This window comes from Schistocerca serialis, chromosome 4, assembly GCF_023864345.2.
Source record: "Schistocerca serialis cubense isolate TAMUIC-IGC-003099 chromosome 4, iqSchSeri2.2, whole genome shotgun sequence".
Taxonomy (NCBI): domain Eukaryota; kingdom Metazoa; phylum Arthropoda; class Insecta; order Orthoptera; family Acrididae; genus Schistocerca; species Schistocerca serialis.
Genome location: NC_064641.1, coordinates 570664949 through 570690094, shown reverse-complemented (window position 1 = coordinate 570690094; position 25146 = coordinate 570664949). Strand labels below are relative to the sequence as shown.

General features: G+C 43.2%; 1 protein-coding gene across 1 annotated transcript in view; it reads right to left on the bottom strand.

Moving 5' to 3' along the window:
- The window catches only part of LOC126474022 (UNC93-like protein), a 413395-nt gene that overhangs the window by 251870 nt on the left and 136379 nt on the right, over positions 1-25146 (bottom strand). The window contains exon 5 of the mRNA XM_050101427.1: positions 13686-13926. Within this exon, the coding sequence (XP_049957384.1) occupies positions 13686-13926 (241 nt within the window). The remainder of the gene's footprint in view (positions 1-13685; positions 13927-25146) is intronic.

Here is a 25146-nt window from a genome sequence, read left to right as displayed (position 1 = left end):
CAACTGCTGTTTGTGTATGAGAAATCGGTTGGAATGTTTCTTCATGTCAGCACGTTGACGATTTCCCACATGTGCTCGATTGGAGACAGACTTTGCGATCGAGCAGGTTATGTGGAGGAACGTTATCCTGTTGGGAAACACCTACTCCTGGAATGCTGTTTATAAATAGCAAGCCAATAGATCGAATCCATGAATGACGTCCATATTTGCAGTCAGGATATGTGGGATAATCTCAAGAGTGCTCATGCTGTCATACTAAATCACTCTCCCGACATAATTCCAGGTGTAGATTCAGTGCGTCTTAGCACGCAGACATGTTAGTTGCAGGCCCTAAGCTGGCCTCCTTCTAACCTACATACGGCCATCTCTTGCTCCGAGGCAGAACCTGCGTTTATCAGAAAACACAACAGATCTCCACTCTGCCCTCCAATGAGCTTTAGCTTTACACCACAGTGGCCGCAAATAGCAGTGGTTTGGCGTCAGTGGAATGCAGGCTACAGGGCGTCTGACTCGGAACTGTCCTTGAAAGAACAGATTGGTAACATTTCGTTGCTGCTGTCGATACCGTACGATGCGCCACAGCCAATATCGAACACGATGCTATCCAGAGGTTGCTCTTCTTGTGATAGTACAATTTCGTGACCGCCGCTGCCAGCAATCAAGTACAATCCTGCCAAACCTTTCTGCAGTATCGGACGCGAAACATACAGCTTCTCGTAGCTCTATTACACGACCTCGTTCTTACTGTGAGTTGCTGATAATGGCGTCTTTGTCGCCTTGAAGGCTTCTTGACTAACACCAATTCACCATGTCCAATCACGACTGTTACAGTGTGGATTTAAAGTAAACTAGCGCCATTCACATGCGACTGGAGCGAGATTTGAATAGACATCATCTTTTAGATGTAGAAAAAATGCCTGTTAACCTTCATGTAAATCGGGTATCTCCTTCTTGGTGTTGCGATTTTTCTTCCGTCGGTGTATGAAGGTCTAGATGAAGATGTTATTTCATTCTCGATAAACATACGTCGCCCTTTCTTTTACACCTTCACCAAGAGTGCGAGGTGGACATTCAAGATGACCATAGAGGCGTTCACAGGCATGAATGCATGCTTTCCTGGCCTGAAGAACATTCAGCAACTCTACTGCACTTCGACTCTCCCGCTAACCTACAGGAAATTCCATCTCACCAGAGCGAAAATCTTTCTAAACGTTAAGAACAGCTGACTAAGGGCCTCACTAAGCTTTATGAATATTTGAAGACATGGCCAATTAGAGGTAATGTTTCTAAAACAGAAGTATTTTTCCACCCCTCTAAACTTCTAGCATCCGCAAAAATCAGAACACGGTTCGGCCCTCAAGGGATAGACGAATAGAACGACAGACCAAAATATCTTGGTGTCATATGAGAGAGAACGCTGACATACCTTTAATACAGGGTGCCCGAGGAGAAATGGTCAATATTCCCGGAAATTAAAGGAACGATCATTTGAAACGATAAAGTCTAGTAAACTTGGGGTCTAAAATGCATACCTTGAGAGTCATGATCACTTCATTTTCGATTCTATGAATGCACAAGTGCTCATAGCTCTTGACATATTCACTTTGGAGCCCAAGTTTACTCGACATTTCTTTTGTCCCTGCTACCATCTTTCAAAATATGAAAGCCAAAAATCTTACACTAGAAGAGATTTGTTTCACAGTGTCGAAGATGTATAAGTGCTCGTAGCTCATCCGATGTGCACTTTAGAGTAACCGATTACAAGACTTTTTTTTGCTTTGAATGATCGTCCCTGTCATATTCCTGGGTATTGGCCGTCCCTCCTGGTATACACTGTCTAGAAGATACATTACACAATTAGCGAACAGCCTTCATGGTATTGCCTGAGAATGGGACGTCTGGACAGCTAGAGAGGTTCCCCAAGGCATAACGAAAACAAATTAGACAACCCACACAGGTCGTAAGACTACAACTCATATCATCATCATCATCATCATCATCGTTATCACTATCATTATTATCATAAAGTGCTCTAGTAATTGACACGTCCTGACACCACTGCTGTCTCCATCTGGTTCTGTTCCAGGCAAAATTCTCTGTAGGCTATTGTCTTTCTCTTTTCATTTCGTCTTGCATTATTATTTTTCTCCTTCCGATTTTCTTCTGTCCTTACTCTGTACCTGCAAACAGCTGTTGCAGAATTCCTTTTTCTCGCACTATTTGCCCCAGACACTCTGCTTTCCTTTTCTTAATCAGTGGCCACCTTTCACAACCGTAGAGAAAAAGCACTAAACACAAAGCATTAAAGCCTACCTTTCTCGAACCGCAGTTAGCTGAATAACAAGTGTTTTATTTCTGAGACACTTGATTCTGCAATGCAATTCTTAATCGTCTTTTTTTTTTTCTCTCATCCAGTTATAAGTTGCCATGTTCCCCACATACATGCAACCTGTTTAATTTGATCTTCTGTTGTTTTCATTTTCGTATCTTCTTTGCAAAGTACTGTCATCACTAACATACATATGACATCCAACCAGTTTCACCGATCTGAAACATACGAAGGATTCGATATAGAAGGCCCTCCACCTAAAGTACATACTAGGACGTCAACAGCACGAATTCCATTGGAACGACTATGCGCAGCGATTGTGATGCAATTCAAACAGAAAGAAAGTCAGCATTCAGTCGCGATTCAGTCTGTATTTTATTCCAGATCTATCCGCTACAGTATAGCTGCCTTAGATACACATAGGAGAAACACAACTGGCGTTCTACGGATCGGAGCGTGGAATGTCAGATCCCTTAATCGGACAGGCAGGTTAGAAAATTTAAAAAGACAAATGGATAGTGAAACGTCCCCTTAGAAAAACTAATGAATTACTGTGTTGATAAAACTCTTACATTATTTGACTTTCAAACAGCTGAGCAGAACTGAACGTACTCAGACATTTCGCTCTTTACCTATTCTGATCAACACTAAACTGACCGCCAATGTTTTTAGCGCAACGCAATCTGACTTTCAATAATCCCTACAAAAGAATGGCCCTGACTAACATTAACCTATACCTTTCACAAATCACTTACCTCACAAAAATACAGCGAGCGCCAATACTGTGAGCTAAATAAAAGATTCAAACTACTGAAGGCACTAACTACTGATAGGCATAGTTAGCAAATAAAACATTTTGATAGAGAACAAACAATGTATTTACCTTAATAATCAAAAGTCATAATATATATATATATCAGTTCATGACATCCACTCTCACAAATTTACTCTCTCTGATGGACACACGTCCAGATCATCCGCTCTCAAAACTCCGCCATCTCTCTCCCCACATCCACCACTGCTGGCGGCTCACCTCCAACTGCGCAGTGCAACACGCTGTTCTCAGCCAACTGCCCAACACTACAATAGCAAATTCCAAAAATGCCACCCAGCCACAGACTGCACACAGCACAGCCAGTGATTTTCATACAGAGCGCTACGTGGCGGTGGCGTTACCAATATAAGAACATAAACAGCATACTCACAATAGGTTTAATTTAGATATAGTGGGAATTAGTGAAGTTCGGTGGCAGGACGAACAAGAATTCTGGTCAGGTGAGTGAAGTGTTATAAATTCAAATATGGGTACGCAGGAGTATATATAATAACGAACAAAGAAATAGGAACGCAGATAAGCTACGACGAACAGCATAGTGAACACATTATTGTAGCCAAGATAGGCAAAAAGCCCACGCCTAGCACAATAGTACAAGTTTATATGCCAACTAGTTCCACAGATGATGAAGAGAGTGAAGAAATGTATGATGCGATAAAGTAAATTACTCAGATAGTTAAGAGAGACGGAAGTTTAGCAGTAATAGGGGAATGGAATTGGATAGTAGGAAAAGGAAGAGAAGGAAAAGTAGTGGGTGAATATGGACTAGGGGTAATGAATGAAAGAGGAAGCCGTCTGGTAGAATTTTCCACAGAACACAATTATAGCTAACACTTGGTTTAAGAACCATGAAAGGAGGTTGTATACGCGTCAGAGGCCTGGAGACACTGGAAGGTTTCAGATGGAATATATAATGGAAATACAGAGGTTCAGGGACCATGTTTTAAATTGTAAGACATTTCCAGAGCAGATGTGGACTCTGACCACAATCTATTGGTTATGGAATGTGGATTAAAACTGAAGAGACTGCAAAAAGTTAGGAAGTTAAGGAGATGGGACATGGATAAACTGAAAAAACCAGAGGTTGTACCGAGTGTCAGAGAGAGCATTACGGAACGATTGACAGGAACAGGGGAAAGAAATACAGTAGAAGAAGAATGGGTAACTTTGAGATATGAAATAGTGAAGGCGGCAGAGGATCAAGTAGGTAAAAAAACGAGGGCTAGTAAAATCCTTGGGTAACAGAAGATATATTGAATGTAATTGATTCAAGGAGAAAATATAAAAATGCAGTAAATGGAGCAGGCTAAAAGGAATACAGATGTCTCAAAAATGGGATCGACAGGAAGTGCAAAATGGCTAAGCTGGGATGGCTAGCGAACAAATGTAAACATGTAGAGGCATATATCACTAGAAGGTAAGATAGATATTGCCTACCGGAAAATTAAAGAGACCTTTGGAGAAAAGAGAACCACTTGTATGAATATCACCAGCTGAGATGGAAAACCAGTTCTAAGCAAAGAAGGGAAAGCAGAAAGTTGGAAGGAGTATATAGAGGATCTATACAAGGGCGATGTATTTGAGGGCAACATGATGCAGATGAAAGAGGAAGTAGGTGAAGATGAAATGAGAGATATGTTACTGGGTGAAGAATTTGACAGAGCACTGAAAGACCTAAGTCGAAAAAAGGTCCCGGGAGTAGACGACATTCCATTAGAACTACTGATAGCCTTGGGAGAGCCAGCCCTGACAAAACTGTACCATCTGGTGACCAAGATGTATGAGACAGGCGAAATACCATCAGACTTCAAGAAGAATATAGTAATTCCAATTCCAAACAAAGAAGGTGTTGACAGGTGTGAAAATTAGCGAACTATCAGCTCAATAAGTCACGGCTGAAAAATACTGACACGAATTCCTTCCAGACGAATGGAAAATACTGGTAGAAGCCGACCTTGGTGAGGATCAGTTTGCATTCCGTAGAAACGTTGGAATACGTGTGGCAATACTGAGCCTACGACTTATCTTAGAAGAAAGATTAAGGAAAGACAAACCCATGTTTCTAGCATTTGTAGACTTAGAGAAAGCTTTTGACAATGTTGACCGGAATACTCTCTTTCAAATTCTGAAGGTCGCAGGAGTCAATTAAAGGTCGCGAAAGGCTATTTACAATTTGTACAGGAACCAAATGGCAGTTATAAGAGTCAAAGGACATGAAAGGGAAACAGTGGTTGAGAAGGGCGTGAGACAGTGTTGTACCCTACTCCCGATGTTATTCAATCTGTGTATTAAACAAGCAGTAAAGGAAACAGAAGAAAAATTTGGAGTAGGAGTTAAAATCCATCGAGATGAAATAAAAACTTTGAGATTGGAACGACTTTATAATTCTGACCGAGACAGAAAAGGACCTGGAAGAGGTTGAACGGAATAAACAGTGTCTTGAAAGGAGGATACAAGACGAACGTCAAGAACGGATAATGGAATGCAGACGAATTAAATCAGGTGATGCTGAGAGAATTAGACTAGGAAATGAAAAACTTTAAAGAGTAGATGAGTTTTGCTATTTGGGAAGAAAAATAACTGATGACGGTTGACGTACAGAGGATATAAAATGTAGACTGGCCAAGCAGGGAAAGCGTTCCTGAAGAAGAGAAATTTGTTAACATCAGGTATAGATTTAGGTGACGGGAAGTATTTGTTTGGAATGTAGCTATATATGGAAGTGAAACATGGTAATACATGGTGATAAATAGCTTAGACATGAAGAGAATAGAAGCTTTCGAAATATGGTGCTTCAGAATAATGCTGAAGATCAGATGGGTAGATCGCATAACTAATGAGGGGGTACTTAAGAGAACTGGGGAGAAGAGGAGTTTGTGGCACAACTTGACTTGAAGAAGGGATTGGTTGGTAGGACACGTTCTGAGGTATCAAGGGATCACCATTTTAGTATTGGAAGGCAGCGTGGAGGGTAAAAATCATAGAGGGAGACCAAGCGATGAATACATTAAGCATATCCAGGAGAATGTAGTTTGCAGTAGTTATTCGGAGATGAAGAGGCTTGCACAGGATAAAGTAGCATGGAGAGTTGTACCAAACCATTCTCTGGACTGAAGACCATAGACACTAATGATTTCCATACTGTAGCTAAAATCCAGACCTGCAATAAAATACAAATTGAATCGCGAACTGATTGCTGGAACCATCGTGTTTGGACTAGAACGATCATACAGACCTGGACAACAACATGTGAGAGTACGGGCGAATGATATGGCGGACGTCTCAGACGAGGAGGGATATGAGACTGACAGCACAGACGATACACGTAACGACGTTTACTTCCCTATGAGACGCACTGCAGTGCACGAAGTGAAATATCACTTTAAACCTGTAACTTGATTTACATAAAAACAGAACAGTAAACCAGAAACCGCATGGTTCTATACTTTCCCGAAATATTAAGCCCCATCAGTCGGCTTCCCTCTCCTCTACAATTTAAATGACTATTTTGTAATTTCAGACTTTTCTTTAGATTTATTTTTCAATCGTACAGAACTCTTAGCTGCTGTGTGGTGCATGGGATGCTGCGAGAGGATGACTATCAGGAACCTACGATTGGTGGGAATCTGTAAAATGACGCAAAGAAAAAATAAGCTTAGGAGGTAAGAGCGGATTCCACTACTGATGTTCAGAAGTTGTAGATGCATCAAGTCGAAGTAACTGCTTAACATTAATGACACAACAAAAAATTGCTCCAATAATTCTCCTGTCATATTGTATCTAATTAAGAATATTTATTTGAGTTTTTATTTTAAGAACCGTTATTGGAGCCCCAACAGTACCACTAAAACGACATCAGGTCGGATTGAATTGGAACGACTGTGCACAGCGACTGTGGTGTAATTCAAACAGGAAGGAAGTCACCAGTCAGTCGCGATTCATTCTGTATTTCATTGCAGATGTGGATTTCAGCTACAGTATAGCTGTCTCTCGCAATGCTGATGGCCATACTGTTTATTCTTGATTATGGAGTAATTGGGCGCGCCTAGGAACGGCCTACATGCCACCAACTACCTGGAAGAGCCATCGCGGCTGATCCGAAGTTGACCGAACTCCAGAAAGTATTACGAGAACGTAAAAGTAAGGTATGTGCTATCAGTCAATCTACAGCCACACTTTGCATCTTTCCCACACTTCTTATTGGAAGCTGCAGACGCCAATCGTAGAGCGTGCTCTGTTAGCATTTGTTAATTAGTGTGAACCACTTCTGGCTTGGAACTCAGGCTGGTTCCGGAAAACAGGTCAGAACTGTGGACAGACAGTAGTCCTGAACACGAAAGAAAATTTTCTGTTTCCAGTAGGTATTAATAAATACGGTAGGCAAGACAATTCTGCTTCGAGTACCGGAACCGAAAGTCACACAAGCATGTTGATCTCTCGGATCTAGTTTCCTCCAGTAAGAATGATATATTTATGTGAAAATACTACGGAGTACCGTATACAGTCATTAAGTTCGTTCGATGTTCAGAAAGGTCGTATTTTGTTACATCGTGTGGAACGGCACAGGATGTCTTACGGGAGTCAAGGAACGCACGGTCAATCTCGGCCTTTCATCCGCGGCCCCCTCTGTCGTACACAGAAAGAGAGCGAGCTGAATTTCACATTGTATGTCTGTCTTGAACCATTATTGATTTCTTCAGTAGACCCAGCGGACATCAGTACGGAAAGCAAATCATAGTTCTGCGTAACTTCTCCGATGTCCAAAAGGCACTGCCTCCGGGGAAAATAGAAGGTTTTAACGCAGCCACTTCCGCGTTTGCCTATGTCCGACAGCCATCTGTATGTGTCCTGCAAGACGGACTGCGGGATAGAGTTTGCTGTTTCGACTTGGCCTCAATCCGTAGCCGCTGGAATCCTACTTGATCTTTCTTCTCATGACTTACATTCTCAAGAGCAGTATTTTAGTACATTAAATTACACGTGGGAATGGCTACGAATACCTCTCTTTTTCCGTTGTGGCTTTCATTTGACAATCCTATCTGTTCTTTACCTGTCAGTTCTCTCATTCCTACTTCTCTGTTATTATGGATACCGTTTCGAAAATACATATGAGCAGATCATCCACCTTTAGCTCGAAGACTTCTGTAAAGCAGCTGCTGCAAGCATTTTTCCAGAAAACTCTGCCGGCCGGGGTGGCCGAGCGGTTCTAGGCGCTACAGTTTGGAACCGCGAGACCGCTACGGTCACAGGTTCGAATCCTGCCTCGGGCATGGATGTGTGTGATGTCCTTAGTTTAGTTAGGTTTAAATAGTTCTAGTTCTAGGTGACTGATGACCTAAGAGGTTAAGTCCCATAGTGCTCAGAGCCATTTGAACCAACCAGAAACCTCTGGGCAAACGATACTCTAATTATGGACCACTGATATTTGAAAAGTGAAGTTGTAATTGCAACGATTACGCTAAGGAATTTGAGAACCTTTACCTCTTGTAGTATAGAAATAGTTATGTAAAGACGATGTACCTTTTGCGGCTTTTTACAGTGCTTCGGATCAGTAGGTGATTTATTGATTATTGATATACTTATCTGGTATGTTTAAACCATGTTTCCAGTGTCCCACTTTGCGCATGTCGAGAAACTGGGGTAATCTTGAGTTGCAAGACAGAGCAGGTCTAAGTAACTCTGTATAGGTTCTTCAGTTACCAGGCAGCTGTTAAGACTACATTGTTTTCATGGTGTTACTTGAGGAAATCAGTCTGCTGTTTTATCACTTCTGACTACTGGATAAGTTCACTCCTGTCCCTTTTAGCAGGATAACTTTTCTGAGATACTTGCAAATATGATGGGTCGAGAAGTTGATGGATAAGGAACTGACAGCTATTGAGAATACCCTCCAGTGGAGTAATTTAGTACAAATCTACGGAAATGATTCGAAGTTGTCAAAGTAAAAACGTCAATGAACTTAAGCACATGACAAAAGTTACTTATCAAAGTGAAAGGCTAAGATTTACGAGTAATGATAATTGCTTCATAACCTTCGTTACCATTCATAATGTGTCACAGAAAAAATAACTCTCTGAGTCTACTTCCACGTCAAGTAATGAAAACCGCAATGAAATGACGTCGAAGTACCGGAAGGTTATAATTAAACTTAACATGTTATAACAAGGAAACTAATCACCGTACGAGTACAAAACGTAGTAGTATTAATGGCCAGAATATGATGTGCATGATTTCCATGCATCACCCTCCAGCGCCAACTAACTCCATGAACGATTATTACGATTCCAGAAACATTCTGGAAACATCCCCCAGGCTGTGGCTAAGCCATGTCTCCGCAATATCCTTTCTTTCAGGAGTGCTAGTTCTGCAAGGTTCGCAGGAGAGCTTCTGTAAAGTTTGGAAGGTAGGAGACGAGGTACTGGCAGAAGTAAAGCTGTGAGTACCGGGCGTGAGTCGTGCTTCGGTAGCTCAGTTGGTAGAGCACTTGCCCGCGAAAGGCAAAGGTCCCGAGTTCGAGTCTCGGTCGGGCACACAGTTTTAATCTGCCAGGAAGTTTCAATTATTACGATTGATTGTCATCGAATGTGCGTAACAAAGGAGGTCGTTAAAAGTAGGAGAGGAGGTGCTGAAGTGCGCGCATGGGCGACATACTGTCACCAGGTGGCGTGATCAGTCATGGTGATGCATAGTCTCACACAGCTGACCAGTTGCACTGCACTTGTTGATGTGGCTGCATGAGCTTGGAGAAAAGGAGTTGGGCATTACTGGCGAAACTATGTTATCAAAACAACAGCAATGCTGCAGCTGCACTTCGAGAATATTGCCTGCTGAAAGAGTTCCGGAAAGATCTTCTTTCTCCACCTGCTGTGCGGAGCATGATGAAGAAGTTCGAATCAACTATCTCTAGCGTCGCGCCGGGAAGAGGCCGACGACCGGTTGCATACCAAGTAGTTGTTATAGCAGACAACGTTCGCGCAATTTCCGATCGTCACGCAGTTCGCATACTGTGTCACGACAGTTTGACATCCCGTGCTCCACTGTACGGCAGGTGCATCGAACCATTCTCAAATGGTATCCGAAAAAGATCCATATCGTATAGCAGCTTGCACCTCAGGACGCACAACGATGTGTCGACTTCGCTCTCCACTTTCTGGCAAGGATTGACGAGGGCTGCCCTCGACCATCCTATGGACAGACGAAGCTCATTTATCTCTGACGGGTGAGGTGAACACACAGAACTGCCGAGTGTGGGGATCTTCACCTCCAGTCACTGTGCATGTAGTTCCTCTGTATCGTGAAAGTATCACCGTATGGTGTGGCTGCACTGTTATGCTGATTATTGTCCCATTATTTTTTGAACAGGTTGGCGCTCAAGGACCAGAAACGTGCAGTGTGTCTGATCAGCGTTACTGCGACATGCTTCGCCAGCTTGTCATACCCGCCGTAAAAGAGAGAGACGCATTGAACTCATCAGTTTTCATGCTCGTGAAGCTCACCTGCTTCTCCGAAACACATTTGGAAACGATCGAATCATCAGCCGATATTTTCCAAATGCTTGACCGGCACGATCACCTCATCTCCCTCCCTGTGACTTCTGGTTGTTGGGCTGCCTGAAGGACAGGGTTTACAAGGGGGAACATTCACACATGTGCTGATCTGGAGCGCAACATACGAGTACTTACGGATATGCATCGTTCTGCTGTGCAGAATGCAATCCTGAGCTTTCAGATTCTTCTGGGCACTGATGGGCGCCATACTGACAAGGGAACCTCCCCATCGCACCCCCCTCAGATTTAGTAATAAGTTGGCGCAGTGGATAGGCCTTGAAAAACTGAACACAGATCAATTGAGAAAACAGGAAGAAGTTGTGTGGAACTGTGAAAAAAATAAGGAAAATACACAAACTGAGTAGTTCATGGGTCACATAGGCAACATCATGGACAGGTGAAGTTCAGGAGCGGCGTGGTCCCGTGGTAGCGTGAGCAACTGCAGAACGAGAGGACCTTGGTTCAAGTCCTCCCTCGAGTGAAAATTTTACTTTCTTTATTTTTGCATAGTTATTATCTGTCCGTTCGTTCATTGACGTCTCTGTTCACTGTAATAAGTTTAGTGTCTGTGTTTTGCGACCGCATCGCAAAACCGTGCGATTAGTAGACGAAAGGACGTGCCTCTCCAATGGGAACCGAAAACATGTGATCGCAAGGTCATAGGTCAACCGATTCCTCCACAGGAAAACACATCTGATATATTCTATACGACACTGGTGACGGCATGTGCGTCACATGACAGGAATACACTCCTGGAAATTGAAATAAGAACACCGTGAATTCATTGTCCCAGGAAGGGGAAACTTTATTGACACATTACTGGGGTCAGATACATCACATGATCACACTGACAGAACCACAGGCACATAGACACAGGCAACAGAGCATGCACAAGTCGGCACTAGTACAGTGTATATCCACCTTTCGCAGCAATGCAGGCTGCTATTCTCCCATGGAGACGATCGTAGAGATGCTGGATGTAGTCCTGTGGAACGGCTTGCCATGCCATTTCCACCTGGCGCCTCAGTTGGACCAGCGTTCGTGCTGGACGTGCAGACCGCGTGAGACGACGCTTCATCCAGTCCCAAACATGCTCAATGGGGGACAGATCCGGAGATCTTGCTGGCCAGGGTAGTTGACTTACACCTTCTAGAGCACGTTGGGTGGCACGGGATGCATGCGGACGTGCATTGTCCTGTTGGAACAGCAAGTTCCCTTGCCGGTCTAGGAATGGTAGAACGATGGGTTCGATGACGGTTTGGATGTACCGTGCACTATTCAGTGTCCCCTCGACGATCACCAGTGGTGTACGGCCAGTGTAGGAGATCGCTCCCCACACCATGATGCCGGGTGTTGGCCCTCTGTGCCACGGTCGTATGCAGTCCTGATTGTGGCGCTCACCTGCACGGCGCCAAACACGCATACGACCATCATTGGCACCAAGGCAGAAGCGACTCTCATCGCTGAAGACGACACGTCTCCATTCGTCCCTACATTCACACCTGTCGCGACACCAGTGGAGGCGGGCTGCACGATGTTGGGGCGTGAGCGGAAGACGGCCTAACGGTGTGCGGGACCGTAGCCCACCTTCATGGAGACGGTTGCGAATGGTCCTCGCCGATACCCCAGGAGCAACAGTGTCCCTAATTTGCTGGGAAGTGGCGGTGCGGTCCCCTACGGCACTGCGTAGGATCCTACGGTCTTGGCGGGCATCCGTGCGTCGCTGCGGTCCGGTCCCAGGTCGACGGGCACGTGCACCTTCCGCCGACCACTGGCGACAATATCGATGTACTGTGGAGACCTCACGCCCCACGTGTTGAGCAATTCGGCGGTACGTCCACCCGGCCTCCCGCATGCCCACTATACGCCCTCGCTCAAAGTCCGTCAACTGCACATACGGTTCACGTCCACGCTGTCGCGGCATGCTACCAGTGTTAAAGACTGCGATGGAGCTCCGTATGCCACGGCAAACTGGCTGACACTGACGGCGGCGGTGCACAAATGCTGCGCAGCTAGCGCCATTCGACGGCCAACACCGCGGTTCCTGGTGTGTCCGCTGTGCCGTGCGTGTGATCATTGCTTGTACAGCCCTCTCGCAGTGTCCGGAGCAAGTATGGTGGGTCTGACACACCGATGTCAATGTGTTCTTTTTTCCATTTCCAGGAGTGTATGTTGTCGACTCACCTAACTTGTACACTTGGCGAATGGGTAAAAAGATTCTTCTACCTTGCCCGATTTAGGTTTTCTTGTGGAAGTGATAATCACTCCCAAAAAAGTGATGAAAACATAAGAGTTTGTCACATAAACTGAAAATAAAAAAATGAAACTTTTCACTTGATGGAAGATTTGAACCAACGACCTTTCATTCCGCAACTGCTCACGTTACCACAAGACCACGGCGCTCCTGCGTTTCCAGTGTCCTTGATGTCTATCTTCCCATGAACTATTCAGTTTGTATATTTTCCTTATTTTTTCACAGTTCCACACAACTTATTCTTGTTTTCTCAATTGATCTGTGTTCAGTTTTTCAAGGCCTATCCACTGTGCCAACTTATAACTAAATCTGAGGGGGGTGCGATGGGGAGGTTCCCTTGTGAGCACCATTTACAGGAGTAATGGTACTGGTATGTTCATTTCGCTCTCCACTTTCTCCCAGGGATTGAAGCTGACGTAGGCTGGCCCTGGACCATCATACGGATAGACGAAGCTCATCATGTAATGGTATGATGTACCGTAGCAGCACATTAAAAATGTTTCAGTTGTTCGTATTCTGCACTCTTTGCCTTCCCACTGTCCGTGACATTAATGATACCAAGTTTGTTACTCGTACAATAATGAGGTTCTGTGTTACAACGTGTTAAATGGGCGAAGTTTAATTGTAACCACCCGCCAGAGCTGAAAGTCTACCAGTAGACATCAAGCGAAACGGTCTTCACACGCAGCTCCAACGCGTAGTGAACGCGAGCGTACTTACCTAGATAGAGGGTCGAGTCCGAAAGCGACGATGAGACAGGAACCGAGCATGATGGCGAGGTATATTCCGGAAATAAGGTATATCTGATGGTCTGGCGGGCGCTCCAGGTTGGGGTTGGCCACCGTGTCTGCCGGATGGTACCGCGGACCACAGGTCTCCAGCAGCAACTCTTCCGGCACACTCCAGTTAGATGCAGCTGCTGCCAACCTTGTGTCGTTGTCCCCACGGCGTCCAGACAGAACTGTCAAACAAACCAATAACAAATTACGCCCAATTTAGTTGTCTGTTAGCATTCACAACAACAGGTTTATTTGGTTGAACAAGACATTTTAACCTACACTAACTCCGGTGTCTTCCACATAGAATAATTCCATCACATGTATTTATTATCTGTAGCTCTACTAATTTTGATTTTTCTTTAATCTTCGTCGCTTATGTAGTTTCATGAATCCATAACAAACATTTTAACGTAAGTTTTTCTGTTCCATTTAATAGTTCTCTTTCACTCAGCTGGAAAGAGTACGTCGCGGTGAATATTATCTTATTTGTCTGATTCATTATACTTTAGTCTCTTCGAGACTCTTCTATCATAGGCTGTGAAGCAAGGGGAAGAAAAGAAAAACACTGAAGATCACGGAGGAATTATGCATATTGGTCAAAAATTTGTATTCATACAAGTATCGAATTGGGCGGCCGATGGACGAATGTGTGACGCTGTAGCACAATTTCACCACAGCAAGAATAATGAAAGAGGACATGTCGAAACCCGGGCACAATGTCTTTGCGAATTTCATTCCGTGTGTTCAGTTAGACAATAACTATGCCTCTCGAACAGGCGCGTGAACAATATAAGCAGATGTCAGCATTTGCGAGAGAAAATGTAGTTGGGCTTAAAGAAGGTATGAATAGTTGCTAATCGCTAGACATTTCAGTAGGAGCGATGCCAGTATTCGATGTTGTTGTAGGACAGAACCATGGCCGAACACAATGGCAAGAGGGAAGCGGTCGACCAAGAGAGACGAAATAACGTGCGGAACGAGAAATCGTCAGAGAGGCACTCTGAGCCACGTACCCATCATTATCATCGTTCTGAAGTAAAACTGGTGTTTCATTGACCACAAGGAACATCGATAGGCGGCTCACAGAAAGAGGGTAAGGTCACAGCGTCAGTTGCACAGATTCCCATTGATCTCTGTACACTGCAGTTTGCAGTGATGTGGTGGACATTCGGCCTGGAATTGAGTGATACAGAATTGTCTTCAGTAATGAGTCCCGCTTCGAACAGAGGCTCCGATGAACAGCGAAGACGTGTCTGTAGACCCCCCCCCCCCCCCCTCCGGCATAGCGACTGGGTTCCAAAAGGGCTGTCACCTGCCATGCGCCCCGACAAGCAGGAATGATCGAATGACGTACCGTTCAATTTTGTTGCCTTTCTTGGCTAGCCATCCTGGGCTTACATTTCAGCAGGATAATGCCCGCTCGCACACGGTGAAAGTTTCTATTGCTTGTCTTCCTGGTTGCCAAATCTGCCCAACTGGAAAAGTTAGGAGCGTTACGGACAGGCCGGCCGGAGTAGCTCTGCGGTTCTAGGCGCTACAGTCTGGAACCGAGCGACCGCTACGGTCGCAGGTTCGATTCCTGCCTAGGGCATGGATGTGTGTGATATCCTTAGGTTAGTTAGGTTTAATTAGTTCTGAGTTCTAGGCGACTGATGACCTCAGAAGTTAAGTCGCATAGTGCTCAGAGCCATTTCGTTGTGGACAGGTCCATCCAAGCAGCTCGGGATTTTGACGATCTAACGAGCCAATTGGACAGAATTTGGCACGATAGCTCCCTTCAGGACACCCAACGACTCTATCAATCAGTGCCAAGCCGAATAACTGCTTGCATAAGAACCAGAGGCGGTCCAACGCGTTATTGACTTACGCAGTTTGTGAAACTCTTTCGCTATCCAATGTATTTGCAACTGGTATCATTTGATTGTCTGCACACGTACTTCTACCGATTTCCTCCCCTTTCAGTTAGTTCCTTCGTGGCGCGTAGCCTCTTTCGTCTCAAAGTGCTCGTTTCCCTGAGTCCTCGAAATGCAGTCGAACAGTTACAGTGATTAGTTACAGTGCAACCTTAATCTGGATGTGTGCGTCTTTACTGAAATTTCTATTGTTGTTCACATTGTTCTTTGCATATGCGCAGCCCTGGAACTTCATTCTTATGTGCCTTGGGGTCCTGATTACCTTATTCTAAGGTATTTTACATCATGGAACACTTTATCTAGATACCAAGCCTGAGTTTAAAACCACTTGCATTTTGTTTTCATCTTCGTCAGGATAAATAGCCCATTACCTGATCTGCTTCCCTTTCTCTCTCTCTCTGTGTTACTGAACAAGATTCAAAGGAAAAGGACGCGATATTTAGAAGAACGTCGAATCGAGTGATTCTTTGTTAGTTTCGTATGTTATGTATTTGTATTTGTTCTGGAAATATAAGAATAAAGTTCTGTTCGATGACCAAAATCAAGGAAGAAACACTCAGTTTTTGTCATATTTTGAATTAAATTAGACCTTAACTGGTACATAACTCTTTGAGAAACTCGCGACATATATCACCTTGAAGACCAACTCATACCGATCTCCTGATTCACTTATGACAACAACCTTCCTGTCTCTACTAAAATGTTTGATTTAGGTACATCACAGATTTCAGTTTTTGTACTTTACCATTCTCTTTGTGTTTATTCTGAGACCTCTAATGTATTCTTATTTTCATAACATGTGCTTTCTTTAATGTTAGTGATACACTGTGCACTTTGTTGTGCACTGTATCGTCATACCCTGGAATTTAAAGCAGGTGTGCTGTTACGCAGTGAAGTAGTCGAAACTGAAAAAAACGGAAACACATATTGAAGAAACATATCTGAATTTACTGAGTAGCTGAGGTTGTGGTTAACTCTAATGTCAGGACATGTGTCACGAAACTTCGTAGAGAGGTTGCCCGATGAAAGTTCAAGGTGAAGAGCACAACACTGCTCGTTCAGTCTGTCCCCCCCAACCCCACCACCCTCCGTTCCTAGTTTGTACATCACTGAATGGCATAATGAAAGATTTTGACCTTGATTACTTTGGCTGTAGTTAACATCTGGAAACATGAAAACTAATTTAGTTCTGGTTAATAACAACAATATATTGCATCCATAATGAGTCTTTAGTTGTGAGAGGCGGAATGACTAACTTATATTTGCAAAATAATGTAGTATATTTAAAATCAAGACAGCCCTATTTCGCACCAATAAGTTATAAGCTTTGCTCAGAAACAGCCTGTTAAGCTTTAAGGTTGTTGCATGTGACGTTGTGCTGAGAAATAATTCTCAAGCGAAAAGTTCGATAGGTTGTGCCGTTTTTGAACTATTCAGCACTGAAGTTAGGCAATTAGGTCGTCGTTTGTTGCAAATTCAAGCAGCCTGTCAGAGGTGGTGTCACCAAACGAGCCCTTCGTTTTGCTTCCTCAAACCGAAGAAACGTAACTTTTGCTGACCTTGTTAAAATTCATCATTTCGGAAAAAGGCACATTTTAGCTGGTAATAAGCATTTCAACAAGTAGTAACTCACGGATGCGCAGACAACTGTGTATTACCGTATTTCAGAGCGTGCAACTGCTTGAATTTACGAGCGCCGCTGTCTCATTGGCCAACTTCAATGCTAAATAATTAGGAAAGGAGCTACGAATCGAATTTTTTGCTTAACAATTATTTCACAGCACCGCCAACGATCTTGCCGCGGTAGTAAGACCGGTTCTTATCTCAGTAACAAAATCAGGAGAACATGAAATTGATGAAGAAGGCAAGACAGAGGAACAGAGGCAGGTAGAGGCAGGGAGAGTGAGAGGGGTGGGAGAGAAATAGATGGAACGTGGTCCTGCACTTTAGGAAGACTTTCCAAGCTCTATAACCGTAGTAGAATACACGGAAGCGAAAAAGAGTCAACAGAAAAACTTGAAGGAAGACACAAGGGTTTGGGTTTCCTTCTAAAAGAATATTCAGAATTAAATGGCGAATATACCATAGTGCGTTCAGGTGTTACACAAATAAGTCTGCATGCTATTGTGGCCGTTGTCAATGAAAGGAAAACATTGCGGCTGTTTACGCCACGCCATTTTCCTGCTAATCTTCTGTAGTGCATCAAAGTTTCGTTCCGCAAGCTGCGATCTTGTGCTGGAGTCCACCTTGAGCCGTGATATGTACTTGCGCACACTACAGGTCATGTTCCGCTCTGCCTCTGGCGCTGTATGAGTAGGCAGATTTCTCGCTGCGAAACAGAGAGCGCTGGAAACACCGAAGGTCGCCACACACAGCGTCGGCAGTGCCCACGTGGTAGACACAGAAGAACTGTGCCAAGTCTTGCCGTTTGCAGCGGAAGGTTCCACACGTTCAGGGGCGCGGAGAAAAACTTGGCTGATGTCGGCTAAGCGAGAAGACGAGCGAGAAACAGGCCAACGCGGCGCCCATTGAACTGGGAGGACAGCACGGATGCAAGGTTGCCGACTGCACAGAGGAGAGCCGACAATAGTTTTCCGGTCGGTGTTGTTCCTGGAGGCTTCAACATTCGTGCAGTTGGGGTGCACGGGCCGTACCTGTGTCTTGCGCTTTTGTGCTCAGCGACTATATTCACTTAGTTGTAGGTAACGTCTTAATGTGGGATGGTTATGTACATCGCAGTGTCCTCGGTCAGATTTCCTTTTGAAATTGCTTGCTTCTGTGTTTTTACGTTTATTTCGTTGCCTCAAATTTAGCCTTTGGGCACCTTCCATTTTTACTTTATTATTGTTATTTCTAAATACAAAGCACATTTCTTGTATGTAAGTGTATTCTCCTTATAGTTCAGCTTTGTTCTGTAGTAATGTTGTATCAACTGGGAAAAAATTGTGCATCCTGCCTCTTCCACTCCACGGCCTAATGCAGTTGAGAAAACTTTTCTTATCGATCTGTAGCGCCTAGAACCGCTCGCCCACTCCGACCGGCTGTCCAGCTTTCACGCATAATTGTATCAAGGTCCTATGGGGTATCAAGTTGTTTGAAGTTTTAAGTTTTGTGTGTTATGACCTCTAGCTAATGGTAAGACTTTAGCGAGTTCTTCTTTATATTCCTTCCTGCAAGAACTTACAGCTCCCTTTGAGTAGTTGTCTTTTACACCTTCATGTTTTAGCAGATCTTATTTCCTAAGGTGTATGACCTTATTGGAACGGTTCTGTAAGTGAAATCGTGGTTAAACAATAGCTTTCAGTTGTAGTGTAACACTGTGAGACATTAATGTGTGGTGTTTACTGACAGCACCAACTACTAAGTTACCGGGAGAGTGTTCCGTGGCGGCCGCTTCTTGCCTCGTTGGCCTGATTTGCAAGCGGCCGTGTGGAACTGCTCTACATAATTTCCTAACGCGGCTTGCTATTTATTTGCAGTCGCTCTGTGCTCAAGTTGAGTACCTTACGTTATCTGACTTGCAATGAAAATGAAATTTTGCTCTCGGGCAACAGGCCTTTATCTGATTAATTGGTTTTGCACAAGGAATTTTTCCGATTAATGTTATTGTTCTGTTTAAAACATATTGTAACTTTGTTCTAAGTTTTATTTTAAATCATCTGGTACATACCATTTGGGTAAGACGTAAAGGCTAATTGTTATGGCTTGTTAACTAGTTAATATTTATCCTTTGGGGCTCTTCTTTGTGTCTTGATGTTAGGCTCATTTGCACAGATTTATCTAGTGCCCAGTTTTAATAATTTTTCGGGAAATAGCGCAGACAAGGGTATACATTTGTTTCTGTGGCTGCAGATGAAAGCATAAAGATTATAATATCTGCAAGTAAGTCTTCAGCGTGAAGCTTGAAGTTACTGAAATTCAGTACAAATGATTTTACTGTACCAACGGCTCATCTCGCTGTCGTGGCTGGATTTCGTCATATTAATCTACAGCTGGAGGCTGAAGTGTCTGCAAAATGAAGTCATCGGTTGCGTCCGCGATTAAGTTCTATTTAGCAGGAATATTTTCTACGTCCAGCATCCATCTGCTCCGAGTTTGGCTGATGAAGAACGGAGATTGAGTCTATTGGTAAAAAGTACCGGTGGCGGAAAGCCTGGCAGAGAGGTGGTTTTTTTCGAACTCTTTCCTAAAAGGAAGAGTCGTGTTTTCGTGTTTTCCCTCTCCATGTCATTTAGATTGACTCATCATCATCAGTTATCTGCTATATTAGCGGGTCCCTTGCCTCTCCATTTTCTGTGATCCATTGCTTCTTTCTTAAGGCAGCTGTATGTTGTACCGTCCATCATGTCATCCAGTATCTGGAATCTCTTCCTTCATCGGTTCCTTTCCCCTTCTACATAACCTTCTAAAACTGTTTTTATCAGTCCGTCATTCCTTCTTAATATATGCCCAGTCCAATTTCTTTTTCTTCTCTTTATTACAAAATGGATCTGAGCACTATGGGACTTAACTGCTGTGGTCATAAGTCCTGTAGAACTTAGAACTACTTAAACCTAACTAACCTTTATTACATCTAGTAACTGTCTTTTCCCTCCCACTCTCCTCAGTACCTCTTAATTTTTTACTCTGTCCATCCAACTTATTCTCTTCATCCTCCGCCATGTCCAGATCTCAAAAGCCTCCAGCCTTTCTCTGTCTTTCTCCCTCATAGTACATGTTTCAGCGCCATACAGAAGAACACTCCATACAAGACATTTTATGAGTCTCTTCCTGAGTTCTCTGTCCAGACCGCTGCAGAAAATTCTCCTTTTCTTATAAAACGCCTCTTTTGCCATTGCTATCCTCGTTTTAATTTCTGTGGTGCACTTCCAGTCGGTGTCTATCCTGCTTCCAAAATACCTAAAATTTTGCACCTGTTCTGGTATTTCCATTCAGCATAATTTTTATTTCCTTATTTCCCCCTAGTGCCAATACTTTTGTTTTATTTGTATTAATTTTCATTCCATAATTTTTTCCGTTGGTTTCAATGGTGCCCACCAATTTGTGTAAGAAGGACCATGTCATCAGCAAACCTCAAACACCCTACTCTTCTTCCTCCGACTTCTACGCATTTGTCATCTAATGAGCATTGGTCAATCATATTCTCCAAGTATAGGTTGAAAAGAGTGAAAAGATTGACTAGACTACGGATATACCGAGCACCGATCAGTAAAATATACTTCAAAAGAAGCTGGTGCCCTTTTCTGACCCGTGATTGAGGCATTTAACCTGTAGTACGCTCCCTAACACTTGACGCTCAAAAACTGTGTCCCGCTCTCTTTCGATCTCTGACTTTGCCCAGTGATACGGGATCTCGGCAGCACACTCGAATTTCTCTAACTTCTAAGTTATTTGTGTTAAACAGTCCTGATTTTGGTAATGTGTGAGTTCGGCGGCGTCAAAAGTGGCCTATCTCTCGAGTTTTCCCTCCACTTTTTTGTTGTTATCTGTTGGAAGCGCCGTATTGCGAAGAAGCTCTGCTTTCTGTGTTCTATGTCGTTCTTCCAGGCCTCGCCACAGACGGCATTCCTCCTCTTTCCACACTGAGGTTGTTAAAAACAAGCTCTGTCGGTAGTCCTACACTACGGAAGATCGCGTTTGTAGTGTGACTTTCGGCGAGCGACTCCTAGAAATGGTTCTTCAAAGCAAAGCTAGCTGACAAAGTAGCACTGACCTTCGTCGGCTGGAGTGGCCGAGCGGTTCTAGGCGCTACAGTCTGGAGCTGCGCGACCGCTATGGTCGCAGGCTCGAATCCTGCCTCGGATATGGATGTGTGTGATGTCCTTAGGTTAGTTAGGTTTAAGTCTAGGGGAGTGATGACCTCAGATGTTAAGTCCTATAGTGCTTAAAGCCTTCTGAATCATTTTCATTCGAAATTATTGTGAGCGTGCTGGAGCAGAATAGGAAAACTTTTGAAGTATATATTGTATTGGAAAATAATTAAGTAACTAGAGAAAAATTTACAAGGAGATAGAAAGACTGCAATATTGGTGATTAATTCTGGGACAGGATTTAGAAACTGATGATACAAAGGAACTGAGGAAATGTCGCAACAAGACTAAGTAGTTGCCAGACGTACGAGCAGTGAAACTTAATATGCTTGGTACTGTGAGATATTCAGTGTCAATTCTGAGTAGTATATCCGAATCTTAGGCGAACGAAATAAATCACATTTTCATTCATTGTTCTTAATATTTTAGTAGGGTTCTTGAACAGTTTGTAGGTAAACTGTTACGCTGAGACAGAGAACGCCACGTTGTTCATGTACGAATAACTTTCTTCCTGGTACTGTGAGCTGTCATCAGCATGGCTACAGACCCTCCTCATTTATTGAAATTTCCTAGCCACTGTTAAATTCATAATTGTTACATAGCGGTTCTACATAATAGGCTAGGCGTTCATGCACTGTCCAATTCAATTGCAGTAGAGGTTCTGCTACAATCATTTGCAATCAGGAGACATATTTCTCAAACAAGCTGCTTTCAAAATAAGCATTTATTTGTTCATCAGCACGATTAGGTCTACCTTCTATGCAGGATCTTTCAGGTTCTTGAAGCAGGCGGTGACAATTCAGGTACCTTTCATTGTTGATTGTAGTACACCATAATTTCTGAATGTGTATGGAGAAGTGTAAGGATAGCAGACAGAGAAACGCATACGCAATGCGCATGCCGTTTGCTACAAAATGGGGCACTTACCCACTTCGTAAATCAAGTTATGAACTTAGTAGTAGGTAATTCCATTATTAAGGTTCATTCACACGTTCATTTATGTCCATCGATTAAACTGCAGCACCAACGTGAGTCTTAGCCTCGTGAATTTGTTCTTAAAATATAGTGAGACCGCGTTTAATATAATTTCATTGGTCAAAATTTTTATGTTGTTAAGAGGACATTTCATCAAGGCAACTTTTTGTAGGCAATACTACTTATTCTCATAATTTGTTTAGTTCTTTCGTGTACTTACTGGCACTCTCCCTACAACTGCTGCAAACTAGCAGTTTGAAATGTATGCGTGAAGATAGGCTATAGTAAAGTCTACGGCCACCAAATGCTGTTGCTGCTTCCTACAGATGGCGCATTGCAGCAGCACTTGTTTCTCAAAATAACCAATTCCTGAAATAACCAATTTTTGGTATTTTATTGCTATTGTTTTCTGTGATACACGTAGAAATCTAACGAAGACTGAAAACATTTTGACTCTCCGTTTCAGGGTACACAGAATCAAATTGTTTAATTAAAAGGGCAAATAAAGGAAAACTTAGTGTGACCACAGTTCGCTGGCTTTCGCGAAAAGTGGTCAATGGATGAATACTACAGAGAATCACCAGTATCTTGGTCTTGACCAATCTTTTTAAACTCTGCTCGAAAACCTTGTTGTAATCGTGGATCATGTCACTGTTTGGACATTACGAATGGTCGATGCTAAAGTGTAAAAACTGAAGTTGAACTCTGCTTTTGTTTCTCTTTGTCCATAGGCATATTATGCGGATATAGGCAGCAGATAAGCTGCTTACTGTTACTATTGTATACTACGAACTGTCGTTAAGCTTTTAATGTATTACTGTAATTCCTCCCTCTTTTGTTATTTCATAGCAATGACAGACAACTCTTTAGCCTTTTTAAACATATGAAGCATTGTACTTCATTGCTACAGCACTGGATAAATATATTTCCATTCGAGCGTTGATGCCATTCTGCAATACAACGTGTGTCCGGTGACGACAGCGTGGAACTATCTTGTCAATTGAATACATAAAGTTTGAAAACAAGTCCCTGATCATATATTGGCACTTCTTTTGCAGGTCCGTCTTGATCACACAAACTTTTACACTTCACTGTTACCGGTTTCAGCTACTGCCATCTTCAGATCACAAATTATTCTTATGTAGTTGTTGTTGTTCTGGTCTTCAGTCCTGAGACTGGTTTGATGCAGCTCTCCATGCTACTCTATCCTGTGCAAGCTTCTTCATCTCCCAGTACCTACTGCAACCTACATCCTTCTGAATCTGCTTAGTGTATTCATCTCTTGGTCTCCCTCTACGATTTTTACCCTCCACGCTGCCCTCCAATACTAAATTGATGATCCCTTGATGCCTTAGAACATGTCCTACCAACCGATCCCTTCTTCTGGTCAAGTTGTGCCACAAACTTCTCTTCTCCCCAATCCAATTCAATACTTTCTCATTAGTTATGTGATCTACCCATCTAATCTTCAGCATTCTTCTGTAGCACCACATTTCGAAAGCTTCTATTCTCTTCTTCTCCAAACTATTTATCGTCCATGTTTCCCTTCCAAGCATGGCTACACTCCATACAAATACTTTCAGAAATGACTTCCTGACACTTAACACATTTCTCTTCTTCAGAAACGCTTTCCTTGCCATTGCCAGTCTACATTTTATATCCTCTCTACTTCTACCATCATCAGTTATTTTGCTCCCCAAATAGCAGAACTCCTTTACTACTTTAAGTGTCTCATTTCCTAATCTAATTCCCTCAGCATCACCCGACTTAATTAGACTACATTCCATGATCCTTGTTTTGCTTTTGTTGATGTTCATCTTACATCCTCCTTTCAAGATACTGTCCACTCCATTCAACTGCTCTTCCAAGTCCCTTGCTGTCTCTGACAGAATCACAATGTCATCGGCGAACCTCAAAGTTTTTATTTCTTCTCCATGAATTTTAATACCTACTCCGAATTTTTCTTTTGTTTCCTTTACAGCTTGCTCAATATACAGATTGAACAACATCGGAGAGAGGCTACAACCCTGTCTTACTCCCTTCCTAACCACTGCTTCCCTTTCATGTCCCTCGACTCTTCTGCCATCTGGTTTCTGTACATATTGTAAATAGCCTTTCGCTCCCTGTATTTTACCCCTGCCACCTTTAGAATTTGAAAGAGAGTATTCCAATCAACATTGTCAAAAGCTTTCTGTAAGTCTACAAATGCTAGAAACGTAGGTTTGCCTTTCCTTAATCTTTCTTCTAAGATTAGTCGTAAGGTGAGTATTGCCTCACGTGTTCCAGTGTTTCTACGGAATCCAAACTGATCTTCCCCAAGGTCGGCTTCTACTGGTTTTTCCATTCGTCTGTATCGAATTCGTGTTAGTATTTTGCCGCTGTGACTTATTAAACTGATAGTTCGGTAATTTTCACATCTGTCAACACCTGCTTTCTTTGGGATTGGAATTATTATATTCTTCTTGAAGTCTGAGGGTATTCCGCCTGTTTCATACATCTTGCTCACCAAATGGTAGAGTTTTGTCAGGACTGGCTCTCCTAAGGCCGTCAGTAGTTCCAATGGAATGTTGTCTACTCCGGGGGCCTTGTTTCGACTCAGGTCTTTCAGCGCTCTGTCAAACTCTTCACGCAGTACCATATCTCCCATTTCATCTTCATCTACATTCTCTTCCATTTCCATAATATTGTCCTCAAGTACATCGCC